Source organism: Eucalyptus grandis, chromosome 6 (genome assembly GCF_016545825.1).
Source record: "Eucalyptus grandis isolate ANBG69807.140 chromosome 6, ASM1654582v1, whole genome shotgun sequence".
Classification (NCBI taxonomy): Eukaryota; Viridiplantae; Streptophyta; class Magnoliopsida; order Myrtales; family Myrtaceae; genus Eucalyptus; species Eucalyptus grandis.
In genome coordinates, this window is record NC_052617.1 from 7492669 (window position 1) to 7519614 (window position 26946).

Consider the following 26946-nt stretch of genomic DNA (forward strand, 5'->3'; position numbering starts at 1 on the left):
AAACATCCCCGCCATAACTTGCATCTTTTAGGTATAAACGAAATTCCTGGAATCTTGTTACATTGTTCCCCTCAAAGAGATGAGCATTGCCAGGACAAAACTTTGGAAATAGCGAATAGGGGAGCGTATTTATCAGAGCGACAGACATAAGAATGTTCACATGCCTGTCTGATATGCTTATAACTTTCTGTCTCTCCCTAAATTGCCAAGAACAAAGGCCATTCCTTGCTGCATATTCGTTGTGCTTCTGATGAGCGAGCCAAAGACAGAAGTTGCACAGTCATGCAGAGCTCAGGAGGGTTTGCATATTTGTTATTTTCTCAGCAATTGAGAAGGATTGTCACTGTTTTCCTGTTGGTCATAACCATCACGAAAGGTGAGTTAGCGGAAACCAAATCTTTCTTAGATTTCATCAGAGCAGTCGATCCCAAAAATGCCACCGGATTTGCCCGGGGCGTGTCCCTGCTGTGTCCTTGTTTGGCCAATTGGAAAGGCATAAAATGCGACTTGGAAGATGGCAGGATCACCGAAATTAGGCTTGAACATTTGAGCCTCAAAGGGAAAATAGACGCCGAGCCTCTATGTGAACTGCCAAACTTGCGATACCTAAGCTTAGCCAATAATCTCATACGTGGTAATATTCCGGATTCAATTGAAAACTGCACAAGTCTGGTCACTTTAAATCTGAGCGGCAACCTTCTGAGTGGAAGATTACCAGTTGCTCTCAGAAAGCTGAAACTCCTTAGCACAGTAGACATATCCAACAATAACTTTTCAGTGATTGCACCAAGCAGGCCAAAGTTCATCCCCACTGAGCATAAACGTTTGGATTCGCATCATAAACAGATCTATGTCCTTAAATCAAGGAAATTATCCGACACCGAGAGCCCAGAACCCAGTGGTCATGATTCTGCGTGGTTCAATCAGTGGGGCTGGTGCCTGCCGTTGGTATTTGGTGTCGGGCTTTTCTTCCTACTAACATGGTTTGTTGGCAAGAAGGCAGCCAAATTGGCTGAAGAGAAGGCGACCTTGAAGGCGCTAAGCACCTCCCCTCTCAAAGTTCTCCCCCTGAAGCCGCCAGTCGAAGAAATCAAGCCCGAGGAAGGACGATCAGAGCTCGTCTTTTTCGTCGAGGAGCATGAAGCCTTTAAGCTTGATGACCTCCTTGAGGCGGCAGCAGACCTCCAGAGCCAGAGGTTCTGCAGCAGCCTCTACAAGGTTGTGCTGAAGAACAACATCACTTATGCAGTCAAGAGATTGAAAAAGCCGCAGGTGTCATTTGAGGATTTTGGCAAGACGATGAGGCAAGTCGGGAACATGAAACATCCTAATATTCTTCCTCTAGTTGGGTTCCACTCAACCAACGAAGACAAGCTTCTGATATACAAGTATCAGAGTAATGGAAGCTTGCTAAATCTATGTGAAGGCAAGTGCTCATATTTTGTAACCTCAATGCCAAGACCTGACATCACTAGTTATTTTTACATGATCTAAGGACTTAAAAAGCATTATTTCTGTTTATAGTTCGATCCTTTGCGTTCCATGCAGATTACATCGCAGGTAAGAGGGATTTTCCATGGAAACTACGCCTCTACATAGCCGGTGGCATCGCGAGAGGCTTGGGTTTCATATATGAGAGGACTATGGGGAGGGAGATCATTCCTCATGGGAATCTCAAGCTCTCAAACATTTTGTTAGGCGATTCTCTAGAGGCGCTCATAAGCGAATACGGTGTTTCGAAGTTCTTCGACCCCAAGGGAGCTTGCATCCTTGCGTCTAATGGCTATGTGGCGCCGGAAAAATGCTTCTCGGAGCAGGCAGATGTTTATAGCTTTGGTGTGATTATGCTTGAATTACTAACAGGCAAGACCGTCGAGACAACCAGAGTAAATCTTCCAAAATGGGTCAAGTCCATGGTTAGAGAGGAATGGACGGGGGAAGTCTTTGATAAGGAGGTCAGCACAGCCGCGAAGCAATGGGCTTTTCCATTGCTGAACATTTCTCTGAGGTGCGTGGCCGACGCTCCTGACAAGAGACCATCTGTCGCAGAAGTTATAGAGAAGATAGAGGAGGTGATCAATGCGGATCGAAACCTTCTGGTCTCAGCTTCGCCAATGCCCTGCGCCGAGAGTAACTATAAAGATTGTTGTTTCCTACATTCTGTTATACCGGAGACATGGGATACCCCGGGATCAAATTACTGAATTGATCTCGCCGACACGCTTTCCATCTGCTGTTTTCATCAGATTCATGGGAAGAGCATGTCCATCATGCAGAAAAACATTTCTCCGTGTCCACGCGTCTCTTTTTAGTTAAGTCTAAGCAGTACGGCAAGTTTCTTCAGATTATAGTCCAATTAGTCTGTCTGTTTACCATCTGTATTGGTGAGTGCACTTGAGTTTGTACGCATGCCTTTTATGCACAGGTGACAAACGAGTTAAAAACAGATTCGAATTAAGAAGTTTGCTGCTTTTGGTTGATCTATTATGTTCTTCATATTTTCCCAAATCTTCAATTCAATCAGATAAAATAACCAGCTCAAGTTTTGAAGCTTCATTGGCAATTTGGTATGCACTTCAGATGACACGTGATTAACTTCAACTTCAATCCCAACTACTATGCTTCCAACCGAAATATGCTGACCAGATCATGTGCTTTGAAGAAGAGCATCACTCGAGTCCTGCCCGCGCTGCGAATTGCATCCTTCGGGGAAGCTGCTTGGTAGCTTGCGCATTTGACCAACCGTCAATACGAAGCTGTGATGATCAATAAGATAGAGAATATGCTACTCTCCACCTTCCAGGAAAGAAAGTCTTTTTGTACAAGTTTCGGGCACATCAACGACGAGACAATTCCCACAGTTGGTTAGATCATCTAATACCAAAAACAAATTTTAGAGATCGGTAATTGACACGTGATGATATATTGTATCGAGTTCTATAATGTATCTAGAAACATTTCAGTGACAAGATGGCGAGAATCGGTGGAGGAAATTGCATGCGGTTGTACTCTACTAACGAATCAAAGTTTCAGAGAAATTAAAATATGAAAGCCTTATCCCATGACTGATAGGTACGAGGTCAGTGCTCAGAAGTTTCATTAGCAGAAATGACATCATTGTCTAGGAAGCAACCTTCTCTACAGCCTTCCACTAGGCCTAGAATGATCTAACTCCCTTGCAATCCTAAAACATCTAAATCAGATCAAACAAACACGTCTCTATCCTGTGGTTGTCAACTTGTGCCCTCCTCCACATGACAGCAAAACAATAGTTCCCAACTCGAGGAAATTTGAAGCTTGCCATGGCCAATTAGACAAAATTTGAACGATTCACTGAGGAAAAGTACTGCTGGACCCGAGGGGGCGGGCGAAGGCACGTCACCCCTGTGCCACTTGATGCTTGGTGTAATTTATCAAATACATGATCCGCCACTGCTGGGTAAAAAGGCAAGAACAAAAACTGAGTTGCAATTTCTCTGAAAAGCCCTGAAAAGGAGAGGGAGGAAGGGGGAGAGAGAGAGCGCGAGAGAGAGAGGGATTTCAATATTGTTTCTTGAATATGATATCTCATTGTCAACTCAAGGAGATGAGGAATATCTATTGGGCCAACCACCGAAGATGTGATTTATCAGATCTTAAAAATCCTGGAGAGAAGGCGATAATGGTACAAGACCCAGCTCCCTTGCAATAGAAGTCTGACCAACTACGGGGAGATGAGGTGAGGTTTCTTAATCTGGTTCATCGGATGCTTCACTGCCAAACCAATTCCATTGGAACTCAGCTTTTCTAGCCTGCAAATGTCCTTTTAGTCAATTAATAATCTGCCAATTTTGGGGAGTCAACATCTGGGAATCATCTTGGATGTTGATGCAGAAAAAAAAAAAAATTTCAATCCCAAGTTCCTCTTTTGAATATATCATCAACATCACTTGCCAATTCTTTCTTTCATAATAACTAGCTTTTTTTACTTGCATCTGAAACAAAAATGAAGAGCTAACGATCCTCCCATAATGTCAAACGCGACAATCCACCTCTTTGAGGAACCAGTTAACCAACATTCATCGCCTTAATTTTCTTGATCTGCTCTTTGGTATCAAATTGTTGTCTTTTTAGTTGAATTTTGGCTAATGTTCTGGCCTATGTAAAGAGGTCTTTTATTCTTTTTCTTTTCTTTTTCTTAGGTGTAATCACCAAAAATGATCCTCATATGAGAATCTACCAAAAAAAAAAAAAAGAAAAGAAGGGTTTCATATTCTTTTCTCACAGGTACGCATCAGCATGTCCTCTCCTCATATAATATGTGAAAGGACACCTCAGAAGTAGCTCAGACGACCTAGATCCAAGCCACGCCTAGTCAATTTTCACAAACAAATTTAACAATTCATCGTTGGAGAAAGCAAGGCCGAATAGCCCTTAACAAATCAAGGTCGTTTGTTCTCTTGCGCCAACTGAGTTGGCCCAAAAAATTAAAAAATAAAAAGGAAATTTGAGTTAGCAGATACCAATTTTGTTGTTGCCATCACCACGTTGACGAAGAAATTGCTACGCTTTATCAGCTGCAACTTTGGTTTCTCTCGAGGTTTGCAAGTGGCCCATGCTATAACAAATACGAAAATAACATTGTCCTCCGATCTAACAATTATTCGTCCTAGAGACGTGGGCCACGGCTACAAAAAATTTAATTAATTAGATGCCATAGTTGCCAACTTTCACTCTTATGTGGAGTTTGGTTCCGGTAGCCGTCTATTGGCAACAATGTAGCTGGTGCAACTCATCCACGATGACTAATTACCAACCCATTTCGAATAACCTAGGTCAATTTTTTTTTTAAAAGAAAAACTATTGTCAAACTAATTGTTAATTCATGTTTTGATTGGTTGGTTGATGATTTTCTTGATTCTTGCCCATGTAACAGCTGATCTTTCTTTGAATTCCAATAATCCGGCATCAATTATTGTGATAACACAGCATCTACTAGGGATTTGGAATTTAGTCCAAGTTCTATTATTGCACCTCATTAATTGGCGATCATCATTCTAATACAGTCGATCAAATTCCAACATGGTCAGCTCAAGAGTCTTCGCAAAGTGGGAATAATCCTTTTATTATCTAGTGATGTAAATATTGATAATATATCGAAATTCTTAATCCGTGACATAACAATTAGAGAAATTCAGGCTACATTAGAAATGGGTTTTCATTCGAAATTCAGGGAAAGCATTTTTTGCGCACATTGGAAGTGGCAAAAAGAAAAAATCTAAAAATATGAAGTGGGTCGCCTATCTTGAGCTGTATCAGATTGAGGACAGGGCTGATGTTTGCTCCTTACAGGTTCACCACTGAAAAAGCAAACATCATTGTGCTGGAGTTTTACGTGCTCGCCACTAAAACGGACCATCACTATTCTTCTCAATTTTCTCGAAATTCTTTTTCGGACATAATTCCAAGTTGTTTATTGTCAGTGCAGAGTTGGTTTTTGGGTCGTACAGAAGAGAGATAAATAAGAGTCCAGAAATAGTTCACCACCTTGAAAGTTAGGCTAAAACGAAAAGGCAGGGAGGAGAATAGGTGTCCTTTTCAATAGCACTCATGCACTCTCTCCGCGTGGGATAGATTGGTACTAGGATAGATAGATACATGAATTTCGTAGAATCCAGGTTTTTCTTCCAAATTTCGAGGAGGAATTGCCCAATTTGTCTAATTTTATCCCATCATCCAATTTATTCCGCCTTGTATTTCTCGGTCGTTTGATTTTTAATTTTTTTAAGAAAAAAAAATGCCAGTGTTTTATATGTTAAAATAAGCAATAAACGTAAACATCGTCAGCCATTTCTCATCTCTCTTAAGAATCCTCCGAATGTTCTTGCGCCAGAAGATTGCCAGCTCCCTCCCTCTCTCTCTTTCTCTCTCTGTCCCCCCTCTCTCTCTCTCTCTCTCTCTCTCTCTCTCTCTCTCTCCCTGCAAAACAAAAAATTGCATTTTTATATTCAAAGGAGGAGAGAGTGGAATGACCAAGAAAGATAAAAGGAAGAACATCAGAGAGAGAGAGAGAGAGAGAGAGAAAATGAGCTCTTGCTCTGTTTTCATTACCGTGTGTTATCTTGTTTAGATCTTAGTTTCTTGCCCAATTCGTCAACTGGGTCCACACACGATGGTAAATTCACTCATTTATCTTCTTGCCCACTCAATCTTCACGTTCATATAAAGCCTGTCTCTGTTGAGTTTTGCTGGGTTTCTGATCCATCCGAATTCCATCTTTAAATTTCACACCTTTGGTTTTAGCAGGAAGCCTCTGTTCTCTTGTGATTGCGGATGAAGATCTGATGCTTCATCACTGAATTCAAGGTCCATCCATCCACTTCCCACCACCAACTGGAGCAACCAATCTGATTCCGTCTGAAAACTTTCAGAATTTCTCGGGTAAGTCTTTGTTTGATTGCCATTTCCTGCATTTGAATCTGCCAGTCTAATTTTGTCAACCGATATGATGTACACATGATGTCTAGTTCATCGCACTGAATTATGGAATTTAGTGGGGTAAAGGGTTGAGGATGAATGTTCTCTTTCTGAATTATCTCATTCTGCAAGTGAGATTGTCGATTGATGACGTGATATGTCATACTTGATCATCAGAAAAGATGGAGTCAGATCTTGGGAAGCTCTTCATTGGTGGGATTTCATGGGACACGGATGAAGAACGCCTTAAAGAATACTTTGGAAGTTACGGTGAGGTGGTGGAGGCTATGATCATGAGAGATCGTGCAACCGGCCGAGCTCGTGGATTCGGTTTCGTGGTCTTTGCGGATCCCGCTGTTGCTGAAAGAGTGACCAGGGATAAGCACTTGATTGACGGTCGCTCGGTAAGTTGATTGAAGCACTTGAGTCTAGGTGCATTGTGGAATAAGATCAAAATTCTGCTAATCAGGCTCCTATAAACTTGAAATTCTTAGATCAGGTCTGTGAATTTAGAGGGCATGCATCTTTTCCTCCTCCATATGCAGTGTTCAGACCAAATTTTACAGCATTGTCTGTTCAGTCCAAGTTTGCAGGGCAAAGGAAAAGGGAAATTCTGACAAGTTTTTTGGCTTTTAAATTCTTGATCTCAGGTTGAAGCAAAGAAAGCTGTTCCTAGAGAGGATCAGCAACTTCTAAATAGGAGTTCAGCCAGCATGAATGGATCTCCGAGTCCTGGACGTACCAAAAAAATCTTTGTAGGTGGTTTACCATCTACAATCACAGAGAGTGACTTCAAGAAGTACTTTGATCAGTTCGGTAATATTATTGATGTTGTAGTCATGTATGACCACAATACCCAAAGACCCAGAGGTTTTGGTTTCATCACTTATGATTCGGAGGATGCAGTGGAACGGGTTCTGTACCGGACCTTCCATGATTTAAATGGGAAAATGGTCGAGGTAAAGAGGGCAGTTCCCAAAGAGCTCTCTCCAGGGCCCATGCGCAGCCCTCTGATGGGATATAACTATGGCGTGAACAGGGTCAATGACCTACTTAATGGCTATGCTCAAGGGTATTCTTTCAATAGGTTCAATCCTATTGTCACAGCTCGAGGAGGGTTTCCTCCATTTGGTGCTTCAGGTCATGGAATCAGCATGAATCTGGATCCTGTCTTAAACCCGAATTTAGGTGGTGGTTCCAACCTTGGCAATGGCTCAGGATTTGGGCGGACGTTTAGGCCATACTACATTGGCAATGTGAGCAGGTTTGATAATCCCATTGGCAATAACACGGATGGTCAAATAAGTGGTTCTGTTTTAAGTCCCAGAAGTCGTGCTGTATGGGGAAATGGTGGCCTAAATAGTGCATTTAATCCAATAAATTTGGGTACTCCATTGGGCCGTGGAAGTGGAAGCTATGGAGTTTCAATTGGGCAGGCAGGAACCGACTGGGACCCCTCTTGTTTTTCAGCTCAAGGCCGGAATTTCAGTCATGGGAATGGAAATGACAGCTATGGGCTGGAAGGAGAAGGAGATTTAAGAAACAACGGCAACAGTAGGGCCTCGGCATCATCATTTGCTGCCTCGACCAGCAATTTTGAGGATAGCTATAGAGACATGTATTATAGCGGCTCAACTTGGAGATCTGCCAATCCTGAGCTAGATGGCTCTGGGTCCTTTGGTTTTGGTATTACCGATCTGGCTTCAGATGTCACAGCCAAAAGTTCGGAAGGTTATGGAAGTTACAGCAACACTAGTAGACAGCCTAATAGAGGTACAGTTTTCTCTGGATAATATTTTCTTACTCAGCTTACCCGCATGAAGTACTAGGACTCAGACAACACATTAACAACATGAAGTAAGTGAATTTTGGTTGGACGTTGGATGAGGTTTACTTGTTATCAGGAGTTAATACCCATTTGTTTAAGGTAGAATCAACCTGATGTGCAACTGGGACATGCTACATTTGAGATTACCTTTCTTGTTCCTTCTAGGATGAAGCTTACATCACAGAGTAACAGTTTTTGAACTAACACCGTGGACCTTCATTAGTTTCTAGAATCACTTGCCAAGGTTCCGCTAATGGAGAAGAATTTTGCAAAAGCAACTTTTAGGTTCAGCCTAAAGTAATGCTAAAACTTTTTGGCAGAAAACCCAGCATCCAGTATCACATTATAATCATGTGGCCTATTAGGTGTCAGTGATTTGAGTGCTTCCTTGAAAGTTTACATTTCTTTGGGTTTTCTAGAAACATGATGAGTTTTATGTTTTGCGTCTGATCATCTCCGATGATCTAAATGCGAGAATGTTCATCAAGATATCCTAATTGCTGGACTTGATTTGTGTTTTTCATGCTTTGTAATTCCAAAAGCAGTTCAGGTTGAACATGTGCTACAAGATAAAGTAAGTCTCATCACAGTGGCTCAAAATGGGATCTCTTCTTTTTGCTAAACCTAGGCTCTCCTATCATAGATGCACTGGATATATATTTAATCTGCTGGTGGCTGCAATAGGACTAGCGCTTTCTTCTTAGAATCATCCCCTATTCACTAACCCCATGAGATCGTTAGTCCAAATTTTGCATGACTATCAAGTGTACAATTAAAGAGTGGCCAGACTGTGTTTTCATGTAAAATTACTGTAATAATCTGGAACATCTGCTAAAATAACTAACTCTAAAGTCCTACAAATACGTGGACTAAGATCCTTTCAACTGGTCCTTTGTCCAATGATTATTCTTGCATTTCTTCATAACTGTAAATTGATTTTGAAGAGATAGAACCTCCATTTGAACATCATTTTTAACCACTATTTGCAGAAATTTACCGTCTTTAAAGCATCAAATAAAATGTGCTCTCTCTCTCTCTCTCTCTCTCTCTCTCTCTCTCTCTCTCTCTCTCTCTATCTGAAGCTTTTTTTTTCCTCAGTTTGTTTAAGAACATTCTATTTATCTGCAAAGTTTAATAACATAATCAGATTGGTTAGTTTCTTGACAAAAGCTTATCTTGTTTTAATTCATGCCTCAGGAATTGCTGCTTAGGAGAATCTTTTTTTGCAAATTCACAGGGTAGTCTTAGGCGAAGATAAGGTCAAAGATTGCATTTCATCCTCCAGTATGTTCATATCTCAGCTTACAAGGATGTCGAACTTATAGTCAAGTGGAGTACAATTTCAAGCTCACATGTCCAGGGAGATTATTTTAAGGGATCTTTTTGGAGGTCTAATAAGTGATTTTTGCCCCTACATTAGGCCTCAAATCCCTTCAACAGCAACTCATTGAGAGGTAAATCAAATTGCAGAAGTTATACTCAAGGAGATTGGATTAGAAATCAGTGCGTCTCTTGGAAGACAAACCAGTTATAGAGGATAAAATTTAAAAATACCAAGTTGGATCTTTCTTTTGTTTTGTTTTTTTTTTTTTTTTTTTGGCAATATCACTGTGATACCAGGCAATTAGCTGCTAATTGCCTGCTCTAATTTTTCTTCAGGAGTATGTTTTCCCTGTGATAGATTGTATGTGAGGTCTGGTTTGATTTGCTAGTGTGGAACAATGAGGGTACCCCTACAATCCTCATTAAATAAGCTACTCGATACTCAATTCGGTTATCAAACTGTCTATTAATGAAAAAAAGTACACTTAGATTGGTTTTCCAATTACCATACTCTTCTCTTAGACTCGTCATGTTCTTCTTACCATCTTACTGCTAATTCCAATTTCCCTTGCTTGTGAATTTTAATTTTTTTTTCCTAGTTAATAATTGTTGCAACACTCTGTATCCTAGAAATTTCCTATTGCAGTCTGCTTGGTCTGTGGTTTGTGAAGCCTTCGAGTTAGTTACCACCACCATCTGCATCCATCCGCAGATTGCAGCGTACATTTAAAGAAACACCATGCTCAAGCTTAGTCTTTTTTCTTTCAAAATCATCCTGTATTCAATAGGCATGGTTTTTCCAAATTAGGGGCCGAGATAGCCAATCGGGAAGACAAGAGTTAGTCGTGGGTCATAGTCGGCCAATGGATTTCAGGTTTCTGATCACTTATCCATTACCGATCTTGCCAAGGAAAGGATATGGTTTGGCCACCCTTGCAAGTTTCTTTCTTGGTATGCATAAGATTCCAGGGTCCTCTCGTTTTCTCGTTTCATTGTCAAACATTGACTCATATTCCATTTAAATTGTCCTCTCTCTCTCCTCCCCCACCCCCACCTAGAGGACGAAGGGAAGTATCTATCCATCAAATCATCATTACCTTTCTTTTTTTAGGCATGGAACTCGTCTTTAATTTCACTTCTCTCGTTAAATTCAAGTTTGTTTTGATTAGGTCAGTATGACTTTGCGTCTCAATGAAGTCGCAGACCACATTTTCTATTTTGTCCGAACAGACTACTTTAGTCGCATTAAGAACTGTCGCCTTCCTCACAAATGGTACCTACCTGATAAGACCTTACATAAATATGTTTTGATTCGAAGACCAAACTCTAGTTTGAATGGGTCACACGGAACCTGCTCCCTGTCTTAGCCTTTAGGCGATCGATCATGACTAGTTTTCGGCAATCTGATGACAATGGCATGGCATCAGGTAAAGGCGTACAACTGAAATCCACGAGAAGGTCAATTATTTTTTAACCTTGTCATTGGTAGGAGATATAGATGCCGCAATTTATTTATAGTTCTCCTTTTTACTTTTTGTACTGTTGATAGTTCATGTTTCTAAAGAAGGGAAGGGTATCGTGGAAACATTGAAAACTGCACTTCGGCCAAAAAGTTCTTCCAGAATCTAAATCTTCGCCGTGAATTCTGACTGAGTTAGCTTCTCTCAGTGCCTGCCAACCACTAAAGATGATTTACAATAAGAATGATTATCTCCTTCACTGTCTCCAACACTCCAAAAGGAACAAAACAGGTCACTATCGCAGGAGATGTACTGTTTACCTTTTCTTTTCCCCCGTTCAAAAATCGCAGGAAACAGAATAGGCAAATTAAATACCATAGATTGCGGTAACTTCAGGAATGGGCCCCGGCACCTAGGTAATCTTTTCGGTTGGATTCGGCCCATTACGGACAGCGTAATCTCAGCCGTTCGATGACGTAGGACCAGTAAAGCAACGGGTGGGATTAGCCCGGACCATCACGAATTAAGGGTCTGACTAAGGACTGTCACATGGGCCAGTTGCTTGGGGCTTGGGAGCATAAAAGTACTCCAGACTACTATTCAAGTTTTGTTTTTCTGCTGTCAAGATAGATCTTTGCAGACCGAGGGGAGAGAGAGAGAGAGAGAGTATTAGCATCATTGTTGTCCACCAGAGACGCACTGCTTTATAGGATTCCCTCCTGCTTTTGCCCATACGAAAAGGAGGACGGGTAAAGCTTGTGTAGACGGGCCAAAAAGGTCAAAAAGTTGTAAATTTTGCAGAAACGTGTCCAGATTTTAGTTCATCATGCCAACAGGACTCAACCACATCGATCACTTTGTACAGCAGCGCGGCTAAGAACTCCACGACCACATTTCTTGAATTATCAAGGGTGCGTTTGGCTGCACTCTATTTAACATTTAGGAGCATGTAAACGAAAAGGAACGAAAGCGTTTGGGTGCGTTTTTCTGTTCCTTTTGTTCTTTTTCCCTGCGAACAAAAAAAGTTAAAACAGTAAACAAAACTTAAACACTTTTTTATTTTTCTTCTTTTTCTTCTTACATTTCTTAGCCGGGAATTAGCTTGGCCTCGCCGGATTTGGGCGAGCAGAGTCACCCAGCTAAAAACAATTGGTTCAAAAAGAAAAAAAAAGAAAAAGGAAAAAGAAAAAGGAAAAAGAAAAAGGAAAAGAAAAAATAGAAAAAATGAAATAAAAAATTATATAAATGGATGACCAGTCACTCAATCAATTGGTTCAGAAATTTGAATGGATGACCAGAAACAGTTACGAGATCTAAAGGACATAAATGAGCCAAAACCAAGAGACTGTATAGGTTGAGAAGAAGTGGAATTTAAAGAATCCTTTCGATTTGCGAATTTGCGACAGCAGTTGACACAATAGAATAACTTCAAAGAGAAGTAAGGGATGTAGCACGAGTGAAGCAAGAACGCGAGCAAGAGGCTCGGTGAACCCTTTTCTTGTTCATGGACAAAACCAGAAAGCAAAGCAGGATCCACACTAAACAGTACCCGGCCATCAACCTCAGGAACTCACGAGTGTCCTTCGACTGATCGGCTGATGAAACCAGAGGGTGATTTCTTGAGCAGACAAGCGATTCCTCTGTAGTGAGAGCATAGCAATGGCGTCCGACGAGGGACTCGGAGATCTGCAATGTGTTGTACAAGCGATAGCATCTGAAGGCCTCGTTTTGCACAGCATTTCCTTCGACCTCTCACAGCCCAAGTCTGGTTGTTTTCAGGAAACGGAAAGTTCCTTGAATGTGAACATCAGCAAGGACAACCTCCAGTACTTCTCCCACCTCCTTACAGCTATAGGAACATCCAAGAATGCTCACTCATCCTTGAGAAACCTCGAGTTCCGTGGTGTCAGTTGGGAACTGCAGCTAGTAAAAGCCTTGGGAGGGCTCATCGAGCATAGCTCGAGCATCAAGGAAGTTGTGTTCCGGAGGAACAGATTCAGTGTGGATTGTTTGGCGCAGTTGTCCGAATTTCTGAAGGATAATAAAGTGATTAGAGAAATAAATTTCTGCGAATCTGGTCTCAGGGCGGTAGGAGCGGGGCTTCTAGCGTCCGTGCTCAAGTACAATGACAGTTTGGAAGGGTTGCAAATATGGGAAGACTCGATTGGCTCAAAAGGTGCAGAGGAACTTTCGAAGATGATCGAAGTGAACTCCACACTAAAGCTGCTGACGATTTTCGACTCGAACTCCATAACAGCGACACCCTTGATTTCAGCAGTATTGGCAAGAAATAGGACCATGGAAGTTCACATTTGGAGTGGAGGTAAAGGAGAAAGTAGTTCTAAGGTGGTGGAGTTTGTGCCTGAGAACAGCACGTTGCGGATATATCGGCTCGATCTCTCAGGAACTTGCAGGGTTGCATGTGCTCTAGGTATGAATTTGACAGTCAAAGCACTTGACCTGACCGGGGTCCGACTGAAATCACGGTGGGCGAAAGAGTTCCGGTGGGTCCTGGAGCAGAACCAGACTCTTCAAGAGGTAAACTTGTCAAAAACTTGCCTCAAGGACAAAGGAGTTGTTTATGTTGCGGCTGGACTCTTCAAAAACCAGAGATTGCATAGCTTGTATCTCGATGGGAATTGGTTTGGGGGTGTTGCTATTGAACATTTACTTTGTCCATTGAGTAGGTTCTCTGCTCTTCAGATACAAGCTAACATAACCTTAAAGTCCGTGGCTTTTGGTGGTGAAAAAACCAAAATTGGAAGAGACGGATTGGCAGCCATTTTGCAGATGCTAACAAGCAACGAAAGTTTGACACATCTTGGTATTTATGACGACGGGAATTTGAGACCAGAAGACTTCATCAAAATCTTTCAAAGCTTAGAAAAAAATGCTACGTTAAGATACCTCTCATTGAAAGGTTGCAAAGGTGTAAAGGGGGAGCCGGTGTTGCAGGCAATAATGGAAACCTTGCAAATCAATCCGTGGATCGAGAATATCGATCTAGTCGGCACTCCACTGCACAACTCAGGGAAAACAAATGGGATAAACCAAAGACTGGGCCAGAGCGAGAGGACTGAACCAGAAGTCGACTTGATGAAGGACATGCCACTTGTGATGCCCAGGACATGTAGAGTCTTCCTGTGTGGGCAGGAATGTGCAGGTAATGTTCCAAATCCAAATTGCACTCGAATCATTGACGTCGTGAGAGCTTAATCTAATAGCATCATCTATATTACGTGAATGCTCAGTAATGGAAAGTGCCTCTATTAAATTAATTGGCAGGTAAAACCACGCTGTGTCATTCCATATCACAAAATTTCTCTTCCTCGCGGCTTCCCTACATTGATCAGGTCAAGACTCTAGTAAATCCAGTTGAGCAAGCGGTCAGACCAGCTGGAATGAAGATCAAGACTTTCAAGGATGAAGAGACAAAGATTTCCATATGGAACCTTGCGGGTCAGCACGAGTTCTATTCCCTCCATGACCTCATGTTTCCAGGGCAGGGAAGCGCATCGTTCTTCCTAATTATCTCGAGTTTGTTCAGAAAATCAAACAACAGAGAACCAAAGACACCAGCAGAGGTGGAGGAAGACATCCAATACTGGCTTAGATTCATAGTTTCCAATTCCGGCAGAGCAGCACAGCAATGCATGCTGCCCTATGTGACAGTAGTTCTCACGCATTATGACAAAATCAATCAGGCATCTGAAAATGTGCAGCACATAGGGAACTCAATTCAGAGGGTAAGAGATAAGTTCCAGGGGTATGTAGACTTTTACCCTACTGTATTCACAGTCGATGCAAGATCCTCTGCATCTGTTTGTAACCTGACCCATCACCTTCGAAGGACTAGTAAGACAATCCTTGAAAGAGTCCCTAGGGTGTACCAGCTCTGCAATGACATGGTGCAAATTCTGTCAGACTGGAGAGCAGAACACTACGGAAGACCTGCTATGAAGTGGAAGGAGTTCAGTGAGCTGTGTCAAATTAAGGTTCCATGTTTAAGAGTTCGTTCAAGGCATGATAACAAAGAGAAGGTGGAGACCCGGAGGCGTACTGTGGCTTCATGCCTTCACGACATAGGCGAAGTTATCTACTTTAATGATTTGGGATTCCTGATATTAGATTGTGAGTGGTTTTGCAGTGAAGTGCTTGGCCAACTGGTGAGATTAGAAGTCAGAAGGCACGGGTCATCAGACAGTAACGGCTTCATTGGCAGAAAAGAACTGGAGAAGATTCTCAGAGGAAGCCTACAGAGCCACATTCCTGGAATGGGTTCAAAAGTATTTGAGAACTTGGACGCAAGTGACCTTATAAGCATGATGCTGAAATTAGAGCTATGTTATGAACAAGACCCATCAGATCCAAATTCTCCGCTGCTTATCCCCTCGATCCTTGAAGAAGGCAGAGGAAAGCCACAGAGGTGGCTATTAAGCACACCCGACTGCCTATATGCAGGACGGCATCTCGAGTGTGATGATTCAAGTCACATGTTTCTTACGCCAGGCTTCTTCCCCCGTTTACAGGTAACTTTTATCTTTGATCTTCTCTTCCCCTCCCTAGTCTCAGGGGAAACATCAATTAGGTTTCACCACAGTTTTTGGAGGGTGATGTGAGCAAATCATTACTACTGTAGGTTGTGGTTAGAACCTATTTACTAGTATATAGATCTCAAAACACCCATGGTCCTGATCAACATGATAGAGATGAATCGAATTGATTAGGCCCAATTATGCTTGATTGGCTCACACCCCGCTCAAAAGCCCAAACTTCCCAGAACCTGAATCAGTCGTATAATCACAACTAAAATCAACGTATACAGGAAGCATTAATGAGAACGTCATGCTGGCCAAAAAGGAAAGAGAACTTACTACTAAGCATACAAAACTATTTCCTTGTTTCAGACTCATAATAATTTCTGCTTCCGTGAACTCAGGTACACCTCCACAACAAGATTATGGCACTGAAGAACCAACATGGAGCAACTTACAGTCTTGAGAAGTACCTCATCGTCATAAACATCAATGGCATGTATATCAGGGTGGAACTTGGAGGACAACTAGGATATTACATTGACGTGCTGGCATGCTCCACTAAGAATCTGACAGAAACACTCCGACTCATACAGCAGCTCATTATTCCGGCTATACAAAGCTTCTGCCATGGTGTCAACTTGACCGAAAACATCATGCGTCCAGAATGCGTGCGAAGTCTAACACCTCCTAGATACCGGAAATTTCAGTTTGTCTCTCTGCAACAATTGAAGCAAGCACTCCTCTCAGTTCCTGCAGAGAGCATGTACGATTATCAGCACACATGGTGTCCAGTCTCAGAGTCTGGAAGACCTGTGCTTGGAGCTGGCTTTGATTTTGCACGGGACCTCTTATCAGATGATGACTTCCGTGAGGTGCTGCACCGTAGGTATCACGACCTTTACAACCTTGCAAATGAACTGCAAGTTCCAAATGAAAACAACCCAGATGGACCAGAAAGCTCCATATCGACAACTGAGGAACAGGACTGTAGAGTTGAGCCGACATTTGGTGGTATTGCCAAGGGAGTTGAAGTAGTTCTGCAGAGACTGAAGATCATTGAGCAGGAAATCAGAGATCTGAAACAAGAGATCCAAGGGCTCAGATACTATGAGCACAGACTCCTCCTTCAGCTTCACCACAAAGTAAACTATCTAGTCAACTATAATGTCCTAGTCGAAGAAAGGAAAGTGCCCAACATGTTCTATTTTGTCAGAACAGAGAACTACTCAAGGAGGTTGGTCACCAATATGATATCAGGCATGACAGCACTTCGGCTACACATGCTATGTGAATACCGCAGAGAAATGCATGTGGTTGAAGACCAGATGGGATGTGAAATGATGCACATCGATAACAGGGCAGTACAATGCTTGGCTCCGTACATGACAAAATTCATGAAATTAATCACGTTTGCACTTAAGATCGGAGCCCATCTAGCTGCTGGGATGGGAGAGATGATCCCCGACTTGAGCAGGGAAGTCGCTCATCTAGCCGATTCTTCCCTCATGTGCGGAGCAGCAGGAGCAGTTGCCGCAGGAGCTCTTGGAGCTACTGCAATATCTAGAAGTAGAGCCACTGACCGTTCGAGGGACATTCAGCAAGATCTACGAGCAGCACAGCAATGGGTGGTGGATTTCCTGAGGGAACGCAGGTGTGCAACTGGTAAAGATATTGCAGAGAAGTTTGGACTGTATAGGATCCGATACAGAGATGACGGGCAGATTGCGTGGGTCTGTCGGAGGCATATGTACACCAGAGCAAGTGAAATAATGGAAGTACCGATCTGATGAAGCCAAGACGTCCAAAAAGAGCGTTGTACTTGTCTATGTAATTCATGTATTTCGTCTCATAAAAGACAAGGTTAATAGTACCCGATTATGTTATTTATAATAGATTAACGCATCGGTGCAGTTCAGACTTGTAAAAGCCTTTCGGTTAGGACGATCAATCGAACCATTAAAACATTAAGTGATCTGAAATTTCTCTGTTAACTGCAATTCGATGGCAAGAGAGATGAGTGCCCCACAGATACAGCGACCCACTTATTGTGGATGATTAGACTCACACATTATCATGATGAATATCATGATGCTTTCAACACAATATCCCCTTTGACACTATGATGAAGAAGCAACATGTCTCTTGATCACACCCGTTTTTGGATAAAGTCAACAGGGAGAGAAGTTTGGTGATAATTAGCTAGTGGAAGTAGACAGGAAAGTTAACAAGAAAAGATTCTTATACATGGACATCGTTGACAACATCAAAGTAGTTTGCTAAAAAAGTACATGTCATGATCTCCATCCTAAATCATCTTGACATACAAAGGGAAATGCCACACTAAATCATGAGTTATTCCAGTTCACTATCAGCATCAGTCCTCACTCTAAAGTCTGTCACCTGTGTCACTCCATCTCAGCTTTTACTGGAACAATAGCTCAGAAGAAGGCTCTACTCCCATAGAACACGCGGGAACCATTGCTCTTAGATGACGGCAGGTTCTGATCAGGAGTCGTCGAACTTGCTGGGCTGTTTTCCTCACTCTCAATGTCCATAGGAAGCTTCATCTTAGCCAAGGACTCAGTAAACTGCTGCATGCTTTTCATGTACATGTCCACAAAATCCTGCTGCACCACTTTCTGCTCCGGTTCCATGTTTACTGTGACAAGAGGTTTTGCTGAAGAATCGCTCGATCCACCAACGGAGGAAGCACTGTCACGATCATCGCTGTGCACGCTCTGATCTTTTGGGGTTGAAACATGCTGCTCTTTTGAAGGCTTCGAATTTTCTTCCTGACTTGGATACTTTGAAGCTACTGGGGCATCTGAGGACTGGGAGCTCGCAGGAACTGAAGGAGAAGATACCCCATTAGTTGAGACACTGCTTGGGGGCGAATCACGGACTGGATGCAGGACCGACTGAACCGTAGCTGTTGAGATGCTTTCTACTGCATGAACACCCAATTCTGAACTCAGCTCATTCTCATCTGAAACAACCAAGCTCTCAGAGTTCTGAGAGTCCAGGCTGTCACATGAGATGCCAAAGTACTCGGAAACCATCATTTGATTCTCATTGACAATATTTGGGTCTGGAAACTCGATCTTATCGAGCTCACATGGGTCCGATTCGGCTACTTGTGATTCTTGGACAGGTGCCTCAGTGGACAAAACAGTGGGTGGAGCCGGAATAGCCATCACTTCAGGTGAAGCCCCAGTATAAGAGAGTGACAAATGAACGAACCCTGCAGGGGAATGAAAGAGATCAGTTGAAGAGAGAGAGAACTCCTTATCCAACTGGCCATTCTTGAGGATGACTTCGGACAATGGCACCAGAGCAAAACCCAGCAACTGATCCTCCAGATAATTCTTCACCCTGCTCAGCATCCAAATTTCACACTTGAGGGAACACTCCAGTGTCCGTACATTGAGCCGAAGATTATCGTTGAAGACTGGATTTTGGCCACCGCCATTAATGGTTTTGGTAGACACAGCAAGCTCAGGATCGCTGGTCAAGCAAACCTTAGCATAAACATCTTGCTTGTGGTATATGCAGATGTTATGGATGTCCCTCGCCCGATGCACGAAACACCTCGAGGGAGCCGACGAAGCTCTCCAAGTTACCACCAGCAGCTTCCTTCCTGTTGGCATCAATGCCCTTGGTGAAACAGCCAGAGTTCAGGACAAAGAAGTCCGGCTGCTGTTTCTCGACCTCAACAACAGAACTCTTATATGCCGAAACAACAGACTGAGGCGAGTCCATCCTAGACCGAGCAACGAAACCTGCAGGCCAAGCACGAAATAAACGCCAAACATCAGGCAACCGTACCAATAATTCCTGACTCAAAACATAACCCACCACTTGCACTAGCGGACTTAACTCAAAGAGGTCAAAAGCCCAGAAATCAAGCAGAAAACAGAGACGAATTGCGATGAGCTCTAATGGGACAAGCACAAGATTACCTGACGAAGAACTACTTCAACGCTGACTTGAAGAAAGAAACTTGAGACCGAAAGCTAGAACCGTTGCTCTGGCAAAAGAAGCAAACAAAACAAAAAAATCAAACTTGAAATCAGCGCACTTAAGACTTGCCCTGTAACTGGCCCCAAATCCCAGAAACTCCAAACCAAGCACCAACCCCGCAATCAAGTTCAACCCTCTGACCGAAACGGTCTCCGAGCTGAAATAAGCACGACCCGAAGCTAGAAGACAAAAGAGTTCACGCAGCTACTACATCCTCGGGATCGGTGAAACCAAGAATTCCACTAAACCCTAAGTCCACGGACAATCGCAATTCGGATGCAGTACAAGCCCTACCCTCAATTATTTAGAGCGAACCCAAAAACCCCCCGACTCTAAAGCATCCAAAGGTACACAGAGGCAGGAACAGAAACCGATAAAGCAACCGACTTTATCGACCCCCACAGCACAATCAAGAAAGAATCCGAAGTGGTAAAACAGGGGAAAGCCAATCAAAAGCACTGCACACGCAAGATTTTGTCCCGGAACAGCGCGCAGACAGACCCACCCAAATTCTGCCGGAAATCCTATCAGACCAACGCGAACTCACTCGAAAACATTAAAAAAAAAAAAAAAAAAAGGAGCAACAGAACAGTTTCCAGAGCAAGAACCGAAATGGGTAAAAAAAAAAAAAATCTCCACTTGCCTCGAGCTCCGAAGTCCCCAACTAATCCCCAAGATCCGTCCAGACCCAGTTCTTGAATCGAGGGTCGAGCTTCCTCTGAACCAAACCCAGTGAACTATCTTACGTACGACCTCCCCTTCCCGCAAGTAAACGACACTGTCGCTGCTGTTGAAGGAAGAATTGAGACGGCCAAGGAGGTTGAATATTGTCGGGAGGCTTCGAGTACGTGTGGACAGTAGTGGGCAGTAGTACATATATTAATTTATATAGAAATACCAACAGACAAAAGAGTTAAAAAAATATATATATAAATAGTTAATGATTGACTAAATTTAATCAAAATCTTGGGTTAAAGAAATGATATTGAGCGGATTTATTGGACGGGCAGTGTGACCTCGCGAGTCCGCCGGGGTCGGTTCCGGAGGGGGACAAATGGGGTGCGAGATGAGTGGGGCGTCCGTGGCTGGAGGTGGGGACAGAGATTTCGCCCCCGGGTCGACTCACTGTTCCGACTCGGCTGTCTCGTTTCGCCATGACTCGTGATTCAGGCCGGGTCATTCGATGTTGATCATACACGGTGAGGCCATCCAAATCAGGAACCATCCAGATCAGATCGAATCGAACTGGCCGATTTGATCCGGTTTCCCAAAGGGATCGATCCAACTTTCTGCTCCAAAGAGGAACGGGACTTTATCAGACGGACTCTTTTTTTAAAAAAAAAGCATATTTTTAGCTTTTTAAAAAATAGTAATAACTATAGTATTTGTTAATATTTTTAATTTTTTGCAAAGTGATCAATTCCATGAGTAAGGACTGGACTGATCACTGAGTGACCGGTCCAGTCCGGTCCGGTCCTTGATTCCAAAAAATGGAGTGGGGAACCGATCGCCCCTAGTTCATTAGTGGCATCGCCAGGATTTGAACCGCCTTGACAAGTTTTCAAGAAATGTTTTCTGCCCAAGTTGATAGAAACGTTTGCGCCTCTAGCAAAACACAGCGTGTCTAATCTTTCATAGAAAAAGTAATTGTTTGCAAACCACCTTATTAATTATAAGTCAGATTATGAATACTACTGATAATAATTATGTAATTGACGTAGGATTGCACGGTCGTTAAAAATGAAAATCTATTTGAGATACGACCTTACCACACCTATAAAAAGAAAAATGATTGATAAATCTCGTCAAGAAGAAAAAGTCATGCATCGAGTTCATTACTTACCTCACTACAAGATAAAATCAAATTTATCTAAAGGTGTCGTGTTATACACGTAAACATGAACTAGATTGAATAACGTTGACAAAAATATAGATAAGTAAATGTGCAAGACCCCCAAATAAAAAAGTGCAATGCACAGCTAAACAAGTGTGTCACAAAATAAGTACGTTTCATCAATGTTGTGTGTAAATTAAATTGAATAGTATGACTCTTCACAAGATAATAACATGACATTGATAAGAACCGCAACTCCTTTTGCTTATCTTTTTTTTTGTTCCCCTTGAAAATTTTGGCTTATTTAGCTAATGTATCATTTGTCGGATATTTTCGAGACTTCCGATCTTTGTCCGAGGGCATTTAAATTCATGCCGACTTTGAAAATTCGAACCAATTTTTGGTGGGTACTTCAAACTCGGGACGTGGCCTACCAATTATCACCATCATGACCGAGCAACATCGTGTATCATCTTAGAAAAAAAAAAAAGGCAAAACATGCGACCTACGCTTCTCGATCATGGACGTCCCACATTTTGACCGTTACCCCCCGTGGGACTGCCCAAGTAAACCGCTGTCTTTCTAGATTTGACAACTCCTCCGTCTGGCTTTCGATGGATCCGATGCAGTAGGGGGACTGTCCACCTGCAACTGCATCATCTCACGAGTCCGAACATCCTTGATGCCCTAGTTCTCTTCTCACCATACAAACTCCATGAAAGTTCGCTTGGAACTAAAGTTCACCTGCTCTGGAGCGACCAGGATACAAAAAACCCACACAAGACGAACGACCAACATTACGTCCGACGCCGGAATGCCCTGACATGGGCCAAGCACCTAACATTTCACCAATCATGCCGCCACTCACTATTGGGTGGATGTAGACGTCTCAGCTTTATTGTAAGAGGGAAACTGTGGAGGGTCTTACATCAAGCGAGCGATCGTACCAGCGGGTATGCAGAAAGCATAACATGGCGGATGCAGGGGAATTATTTCTTTATCACTGCTGCAAATGTCCAGCACCGCAATCAGAGAGAGAGAGAGAGGAGCAACAGGTTCGAATGATGAGAGCACGGTCATGTATTATAAGGTTTCCAAGGACAAAACGTCTGTGTGGTTCCCAACCTCACATTCGTGGCACTATCTCCTTCCCTCTCTGTTTCTCTCTCTCTCTCTACAATCATGCTTCAAGGAAAAGGGACAGTGAAATTGCATATATGCTGGATCAATCAAACGACCCATTCAGGCGGGCACGACACATGAGAAATCCCTTACTTTAGTTAGCAAAACAAACCCCACTAGAGATTTGAAAAGCACTTCCCTTTTCCGATGGGGTCTAATGAGTGCCTTTTTCCCCATCTAATTTATTTGTCCTCTTCCTTTACTCCACAAGGCGCTGTCGCTCCATGATTCAAACTTCAAAAAAAGCGTTCAATTCCGGAGGCAAAATTAGTGCCTAATCAAATGGTGGGTCCTTCTCTAACGCCCCCCATCTTGTGCTTGTGCCTGTGCTCTCTTCGAAATTCAATTCATGTGGGAGGAGAAGGGGGGGTTGGATCGATCTTTCGGCCTCTTTAATTGCGCTTTGAAAACTTTAGAATCCATCCAATTTAGACTTTTGAGGGGGGAGGTGGCAGGATGGGGGGCCGCCCTATGAGCAAGTAGTCATGATTTTTTTGCCCTTTCTCATTTCTCAAGGGGGACATTTGGCTCAAGGGCCTGGATTCCCATGATAGAGCAAGAAACGATGGGGCCTTTTTTTCCTTGTTTGGTCCGTTTTTTCTCTTTTATTATTTATTTACCCTGTTCTTGACTTTTTGGTGATTGAAAGGGATTGATGGGACTCGTGCTCTCCCCCGCTTTTAACCCTTTTCCAACCTTTTTCTTTTTCATAAAAAATAAAATAAAAAATAAACCATCGGAAAACATAAAAGAACATGTGATGGAAGAGACGCCGTTGGCGAAATTCTTATCGCTACTTTAACAAGGTATCGCTTTTCCTAACGTGAGCTACATTTGCCGCAATTGACGCATTGAAGACTATGCATGAGATGAGATGTTGTTACTGAGTCTCATTGGTTCATTTGCCGTTGCCGGCTTCGATGCTCTCAACAAGGAATGATTAGCCAAATAAAAAAGAACTCTATCAAGAGACCCGTTATATTTTTTTTTGGTTGAAAGAGACTTGTTTTGTTCAAAGTTTACTATTTGCTCTTTTTAAGGTATCGTTAGGCCATGACGAGACTAATATGACCATGTAATAATTGGTAGAGATAAAGGGAGTGGTTTGGTGCAACTATTCCTCCTTTGTATTGGGCGGCTTGATAAAGAGGGTTGGCAAATTCGGACTCTTATCGAAATCAATTTAAGAAAACATCGATAGGCGATAAAAAGTGCATAGGACAAGATGTCTAAAGCATGGAAAACCCTCTCTTTTTCCTTAAACAAAAATCAATTCAACGGATATCTTTGACATTTAATACGTCTCACCCACAAAACATCACATTCTTCCCACTAAAGGGACATTAAAAATGTAGTAACAAACAAATTACAGATCACCCTGGTTCCCTTGCTAGGAAAAAAGAATCATTTTGGCAGACATTAGATTAGTCTGCAGAGATTGCTCTCTAGAAGGAGGGCATGTCAATGGTCTTGCGTTGTAAGATAAAAGGGTCACTCGCAAGTGGCCTCATCTTGGACTCTGTCCAACATGGCTTGACTAGCGAGGGTTTTCGCATTAGGAGCCTACTAGAAGATCAAATGATGCCCGTGATTTTGCGTGGTTTTTTAAGCGATTTGCTTGACTTTCTGCGTGCAATCCACTGTGGAAAAGTATCTGTTTTTTCTTTGTTTAGGTTGTCGCTGTTACAGTGATGTGCCAAGTTAGGTGCTCTTCGTTCAAATGACAAAAAGTTAATTGTCGACTTTTTTTTCTCGAAATCCGAGAGAGGCTCCCTTTTTTTCTGGTCGGCGCTGGCGCTGTCGCGCCTGCCCTTCTAGAATATGGGGCAAGCCCATTTCAAATGTGAACACGCTTAGTCAAGGACGTTGGCCCAAATGAAGCTCCAACAGGTCCTTTGCCCATGTTGAGTCCCCTTCTTGGTTCATGAGGAGGCACTGTCTATACGCACTTTAGCTGAGCCATGTAACTTTATCTTTTGGGCAGCAAAGGTGTGAACTACATTTAACACAATCCATCACTAAAACCAATCTCTGGTTCCAACATGACGTGGGTACATTTCCAAGTAAAGTTCAACCATGAATACACACGCATATATATATGAACTACATTGAACACAATCCATCACTGAAACCAAGCTCTGATTCCAACATGACGTAGATATTCTAAGTAAAGTTCAATCATAAATATATATACAAATATATATTTTATAATTTCGCATTGTATTAGTTGATTTTGGACTGTGAATTTATTATGGCCATTGGATGAGATGCCCTTAATAGAGCCTCTTATAGTTCTATTAGATCCAAAACAAGATAGCGGACGTGACCTCTATCTCAGCCTAACGAATGTTTGTCATTTGACTACAATAAGACAACATGACCACTACGCTACATGTGACAACCTAGTTTGATCAAGGCAGGGAGTGTTCACCAGGCATAGAGTTGGGATAATAATCAGGATAGGATAGGATAAAGTATGATATTAAATCCCTTGGATAATAAAGGCGGACATATCTAATTCTATCAAGTGTTTGGCGCACTTCGGGATAAGGATAAAAAATAAATATGATATTCAATTATATTATAAAATTAAAAATAGAAAATTCAATTAATTAAAGGCCGTGGAAAAGCCCTAGATCTAGGAATTGTGGCCACCTCTGCAGTGGCCACCATTGAAACGGCGAGATGCAAAGATGGGAGAAGAAGTAGAAGAAGAGGGTTGACAATGAATCGGAGAGGCGGAGGCATCCATTTGACGTAGATGCTTATAATATCTTCTCTTTTTGTTAAGTTCTTTCTTTCCTTAAAAAAGTTATTATCAAATCCGGGCTTATCCCACCCCAAGGTCTCGACAAAGAGCAGCTCCTAATGTGCCTTAAGATGGTGAACGGAATGGGAATGAACTAAATTGCATACCGAACAATGGGAAAGCATTCCCAAGATATATGTGTGAAATTGGATTTTTTTCACAAGGGATGTCTTTTGACGTAACAACATCATTTAACAATAGAACTCCAATGTTAGGTATACTCAAGTAAGAGCACTACCCAAGTGACCTCTTGTGAAAGTGCTCACCTCCATGACAAAGGTAAAACCATGGGGCTCAATATTGCATGAGCCAAGACGAATAATATCTTGAATGAGTTAATTTAGGATGCGTTTGGCAATTGGTTAAATAGTAATTGATTCTATTATTTTGTTCTTAAAACGGATTTGGAATAAAAATCCGTTTAGTAAAGTTTTTGTTCTTGAAAACAAAATCCGTTTATTGTTCTCTAGAATAAATTTGAAACATAATCAAGAACTTAAAAAAAAGTTGCTTCTTTGTTTTTAGAACAATTCCAAAATTAAGCCCAAGCCTATTTTTCTTTTTTTTTTTTTTTTTTTTCCTTATCTTTTGCTTCTCTCTTCTTTTCTTTTCTTCTTCCCTGAACGAGTCACCAGTTGTCGCTGTCACCGTCGATGGTGGCCAGCGGCCAACCACAAAAAGGAGGAAAAGAAGAGAAAATGAAAAGAAAAAAAAGAAAAAAAAAAGAAAAATATAATAGAAGTATTAAAAAAATCAAAAGAAATAAAAAAAAATTAAGAGTCATACCAAACGCATTTTTATTTTGAGAATAAAATTTTGGTGGTTATCAAACACCTTCAAATGCTCATAAATTATTTCTAGGAATAAAATCAAAGAGAATCATATTTGAGTGGAAATTATTCCGGGAAATAAAATAGTTATTAAACGTACCCTCAGTGGTCTCACAAAGAGTAAGACTCCTTTGGTAGGCATGTGGTTTGGAAACGAACCACGTGGAAACTTATGAGTTTGTGAAGAGTGTTCGTCAAGGCCTTAGGGCCCAAACTAAAAGCAGCCCCTAGTAGGTTTCTAGAAAGGCGAAGAGGCTAGGAACACACCTAATCATGCATTGAACAGAGGGAGAGCATTTTGGGATATATATGTGAAATTGAAATTAACTCACAGGAGATGCATTAGGTGAGAGATTAATAGGATGAGTGACCTAGTGGGAAAGTGCCCACCTATATGCTAAGGACAAAACCATGAGAGTTGGTATAGGATTTGGCCAAAGTGGATAATACCTCAAGTAAGTTAATCTAAGAGTGTCAATGAAACGTATACCTTAATATCTAACACAAGACTAACACATTATAAATTAACAAATGATATCACAATGTCTTATAAACTTTGCGCCAAAAAAGATCATAATCTAAACTCAATGCCAACAAATGTTACACCCCAACTCCTAAAAGTATAGGATAAATGACAAGACTGTCTCCCATCCAAAAAATACAGCA

At 42.0% G+C, this 26946-nt stretch overlaps 5 protein-coding genes across 9 annotated transcripts; 4 read left to right on the forward strand and 1 right to left on the reverse strand.

Annotated features, from left to right (window-relative positions):
* The first annotated feature begins 282 nt into the window (after positions 1 to 282).
* On the forward strand, positions 283 to 1494 carry LOC104451299 (inactive leucine-rich repeat receptor-like serine/threonine-protein kinase At5g24100). The gene has a single exon (XM_039314280.1). The coding sequence runs from the start codon at positions 283 to 285 to the stop codon at positions 1492 to 1494; it is 1212 nt and encodes a 403-aa protein (XP_039170214.1).
* Positions 1495 to 1532: 38 nt separating this feature from the next.
* On the forward strand, positions 1533 to 2431 carry LOC120294803 (leucine-rich repeat receptor-like protein kinase PXC1). Its single transcript, XM_039315362.1, has one exon. It carries the CDS (start codon positions 1644 to 1646, stop codon positions 2202 to 2204), a length of 561 nt encoding a protein of 186 aa, XP_039171296.1. The 5' UTR covers positions 1533 to 1643; the 3' UTR covers positions 2205 to 2431.
* A 3421-nt stretch (positions 2432 to 5852) lies between these two features.
* LOC104448159 (heterogeneous nuclear ribonucleoprotein 1) lies at positions 5853 to 10112 on the forward strand. 5 transcript variants are annotated; one of them, XM_010061943.3, is made up of 5 exons: positions 5853 to 6154; positions 6286 to 6420; positions 6634 to 6860; positions 7107 to 8229; positions 9522 to 10112. In XM_010061943.3, the coding sequence occupies exons 3-5, from the start codon at positions 6639 to 6641 to the stop codon at positions 9524 to 9526; spliced, it is 1350 nt and encodes a 449-aa protein (XP_010060245.2). In that variant the 5' UTR covers positions 5853 to 6154; positions 6286 to 6420; positions 6634 to 6638; the 3' UTR covers positions 9527 to 10112. The 5 variants fall into 5 exon arrangements, with proteins under 5 accessions (XP_010060245.2, XP_010060244.2, XP_010060243.2 ...); XM_010061942.3 differs by having other exon boundaries at positions 5856 to 6154; positions 6639 to 6860; positions 9482 to 10112; XM_010061941.3 differs by having other exon boundaries at positions 5860 to 6154; positions 6283 to 6420; positions 9482 to 10112.
* Positions 10113 to 12376: 2264 nt separating this feature from the next.
* On the forward strand, positions 12377 to 17596 carry LOC104448161 (protein TORNADO 1). The gene is made up of 3 exons (XM_010061949.3): positions 12377 to 14230; positions 14353 to 15596; positions 16007 to 17596. The coding sequence occupies exons 1-3, from the start codon at positions 12727 to 12729 to the stop codon at positions 17390 to 17392; spliced, it is 4134 nt and encodes a 1377-aa protein (XP_010060251.2). The 5' UTR covers positions 12377 to 12726; the 3' UTR covers positions 17393 to 17596.
* Positions 17597 to 17789: 193 nt separating this feature from the next.
* LOC104448160 lies at positions 17790 to 20185 on the reverse strand. Its single transcript, XM_010061945.3, is given in 3 exon segments — positions 17790 to 19189; positions 19191 to 19384; positions 19565 to 20185. Coding segments are annotated over 2 exon segments (1320 nt in total). The 5' UTR covers positions 19365 to 19384; positions 19565 to 20185; the 3' UTR covers positions 17790 to 18043.
* Between the last annotated feature and the right edge of the window lie 6761 nt (positions 20186 to 26946).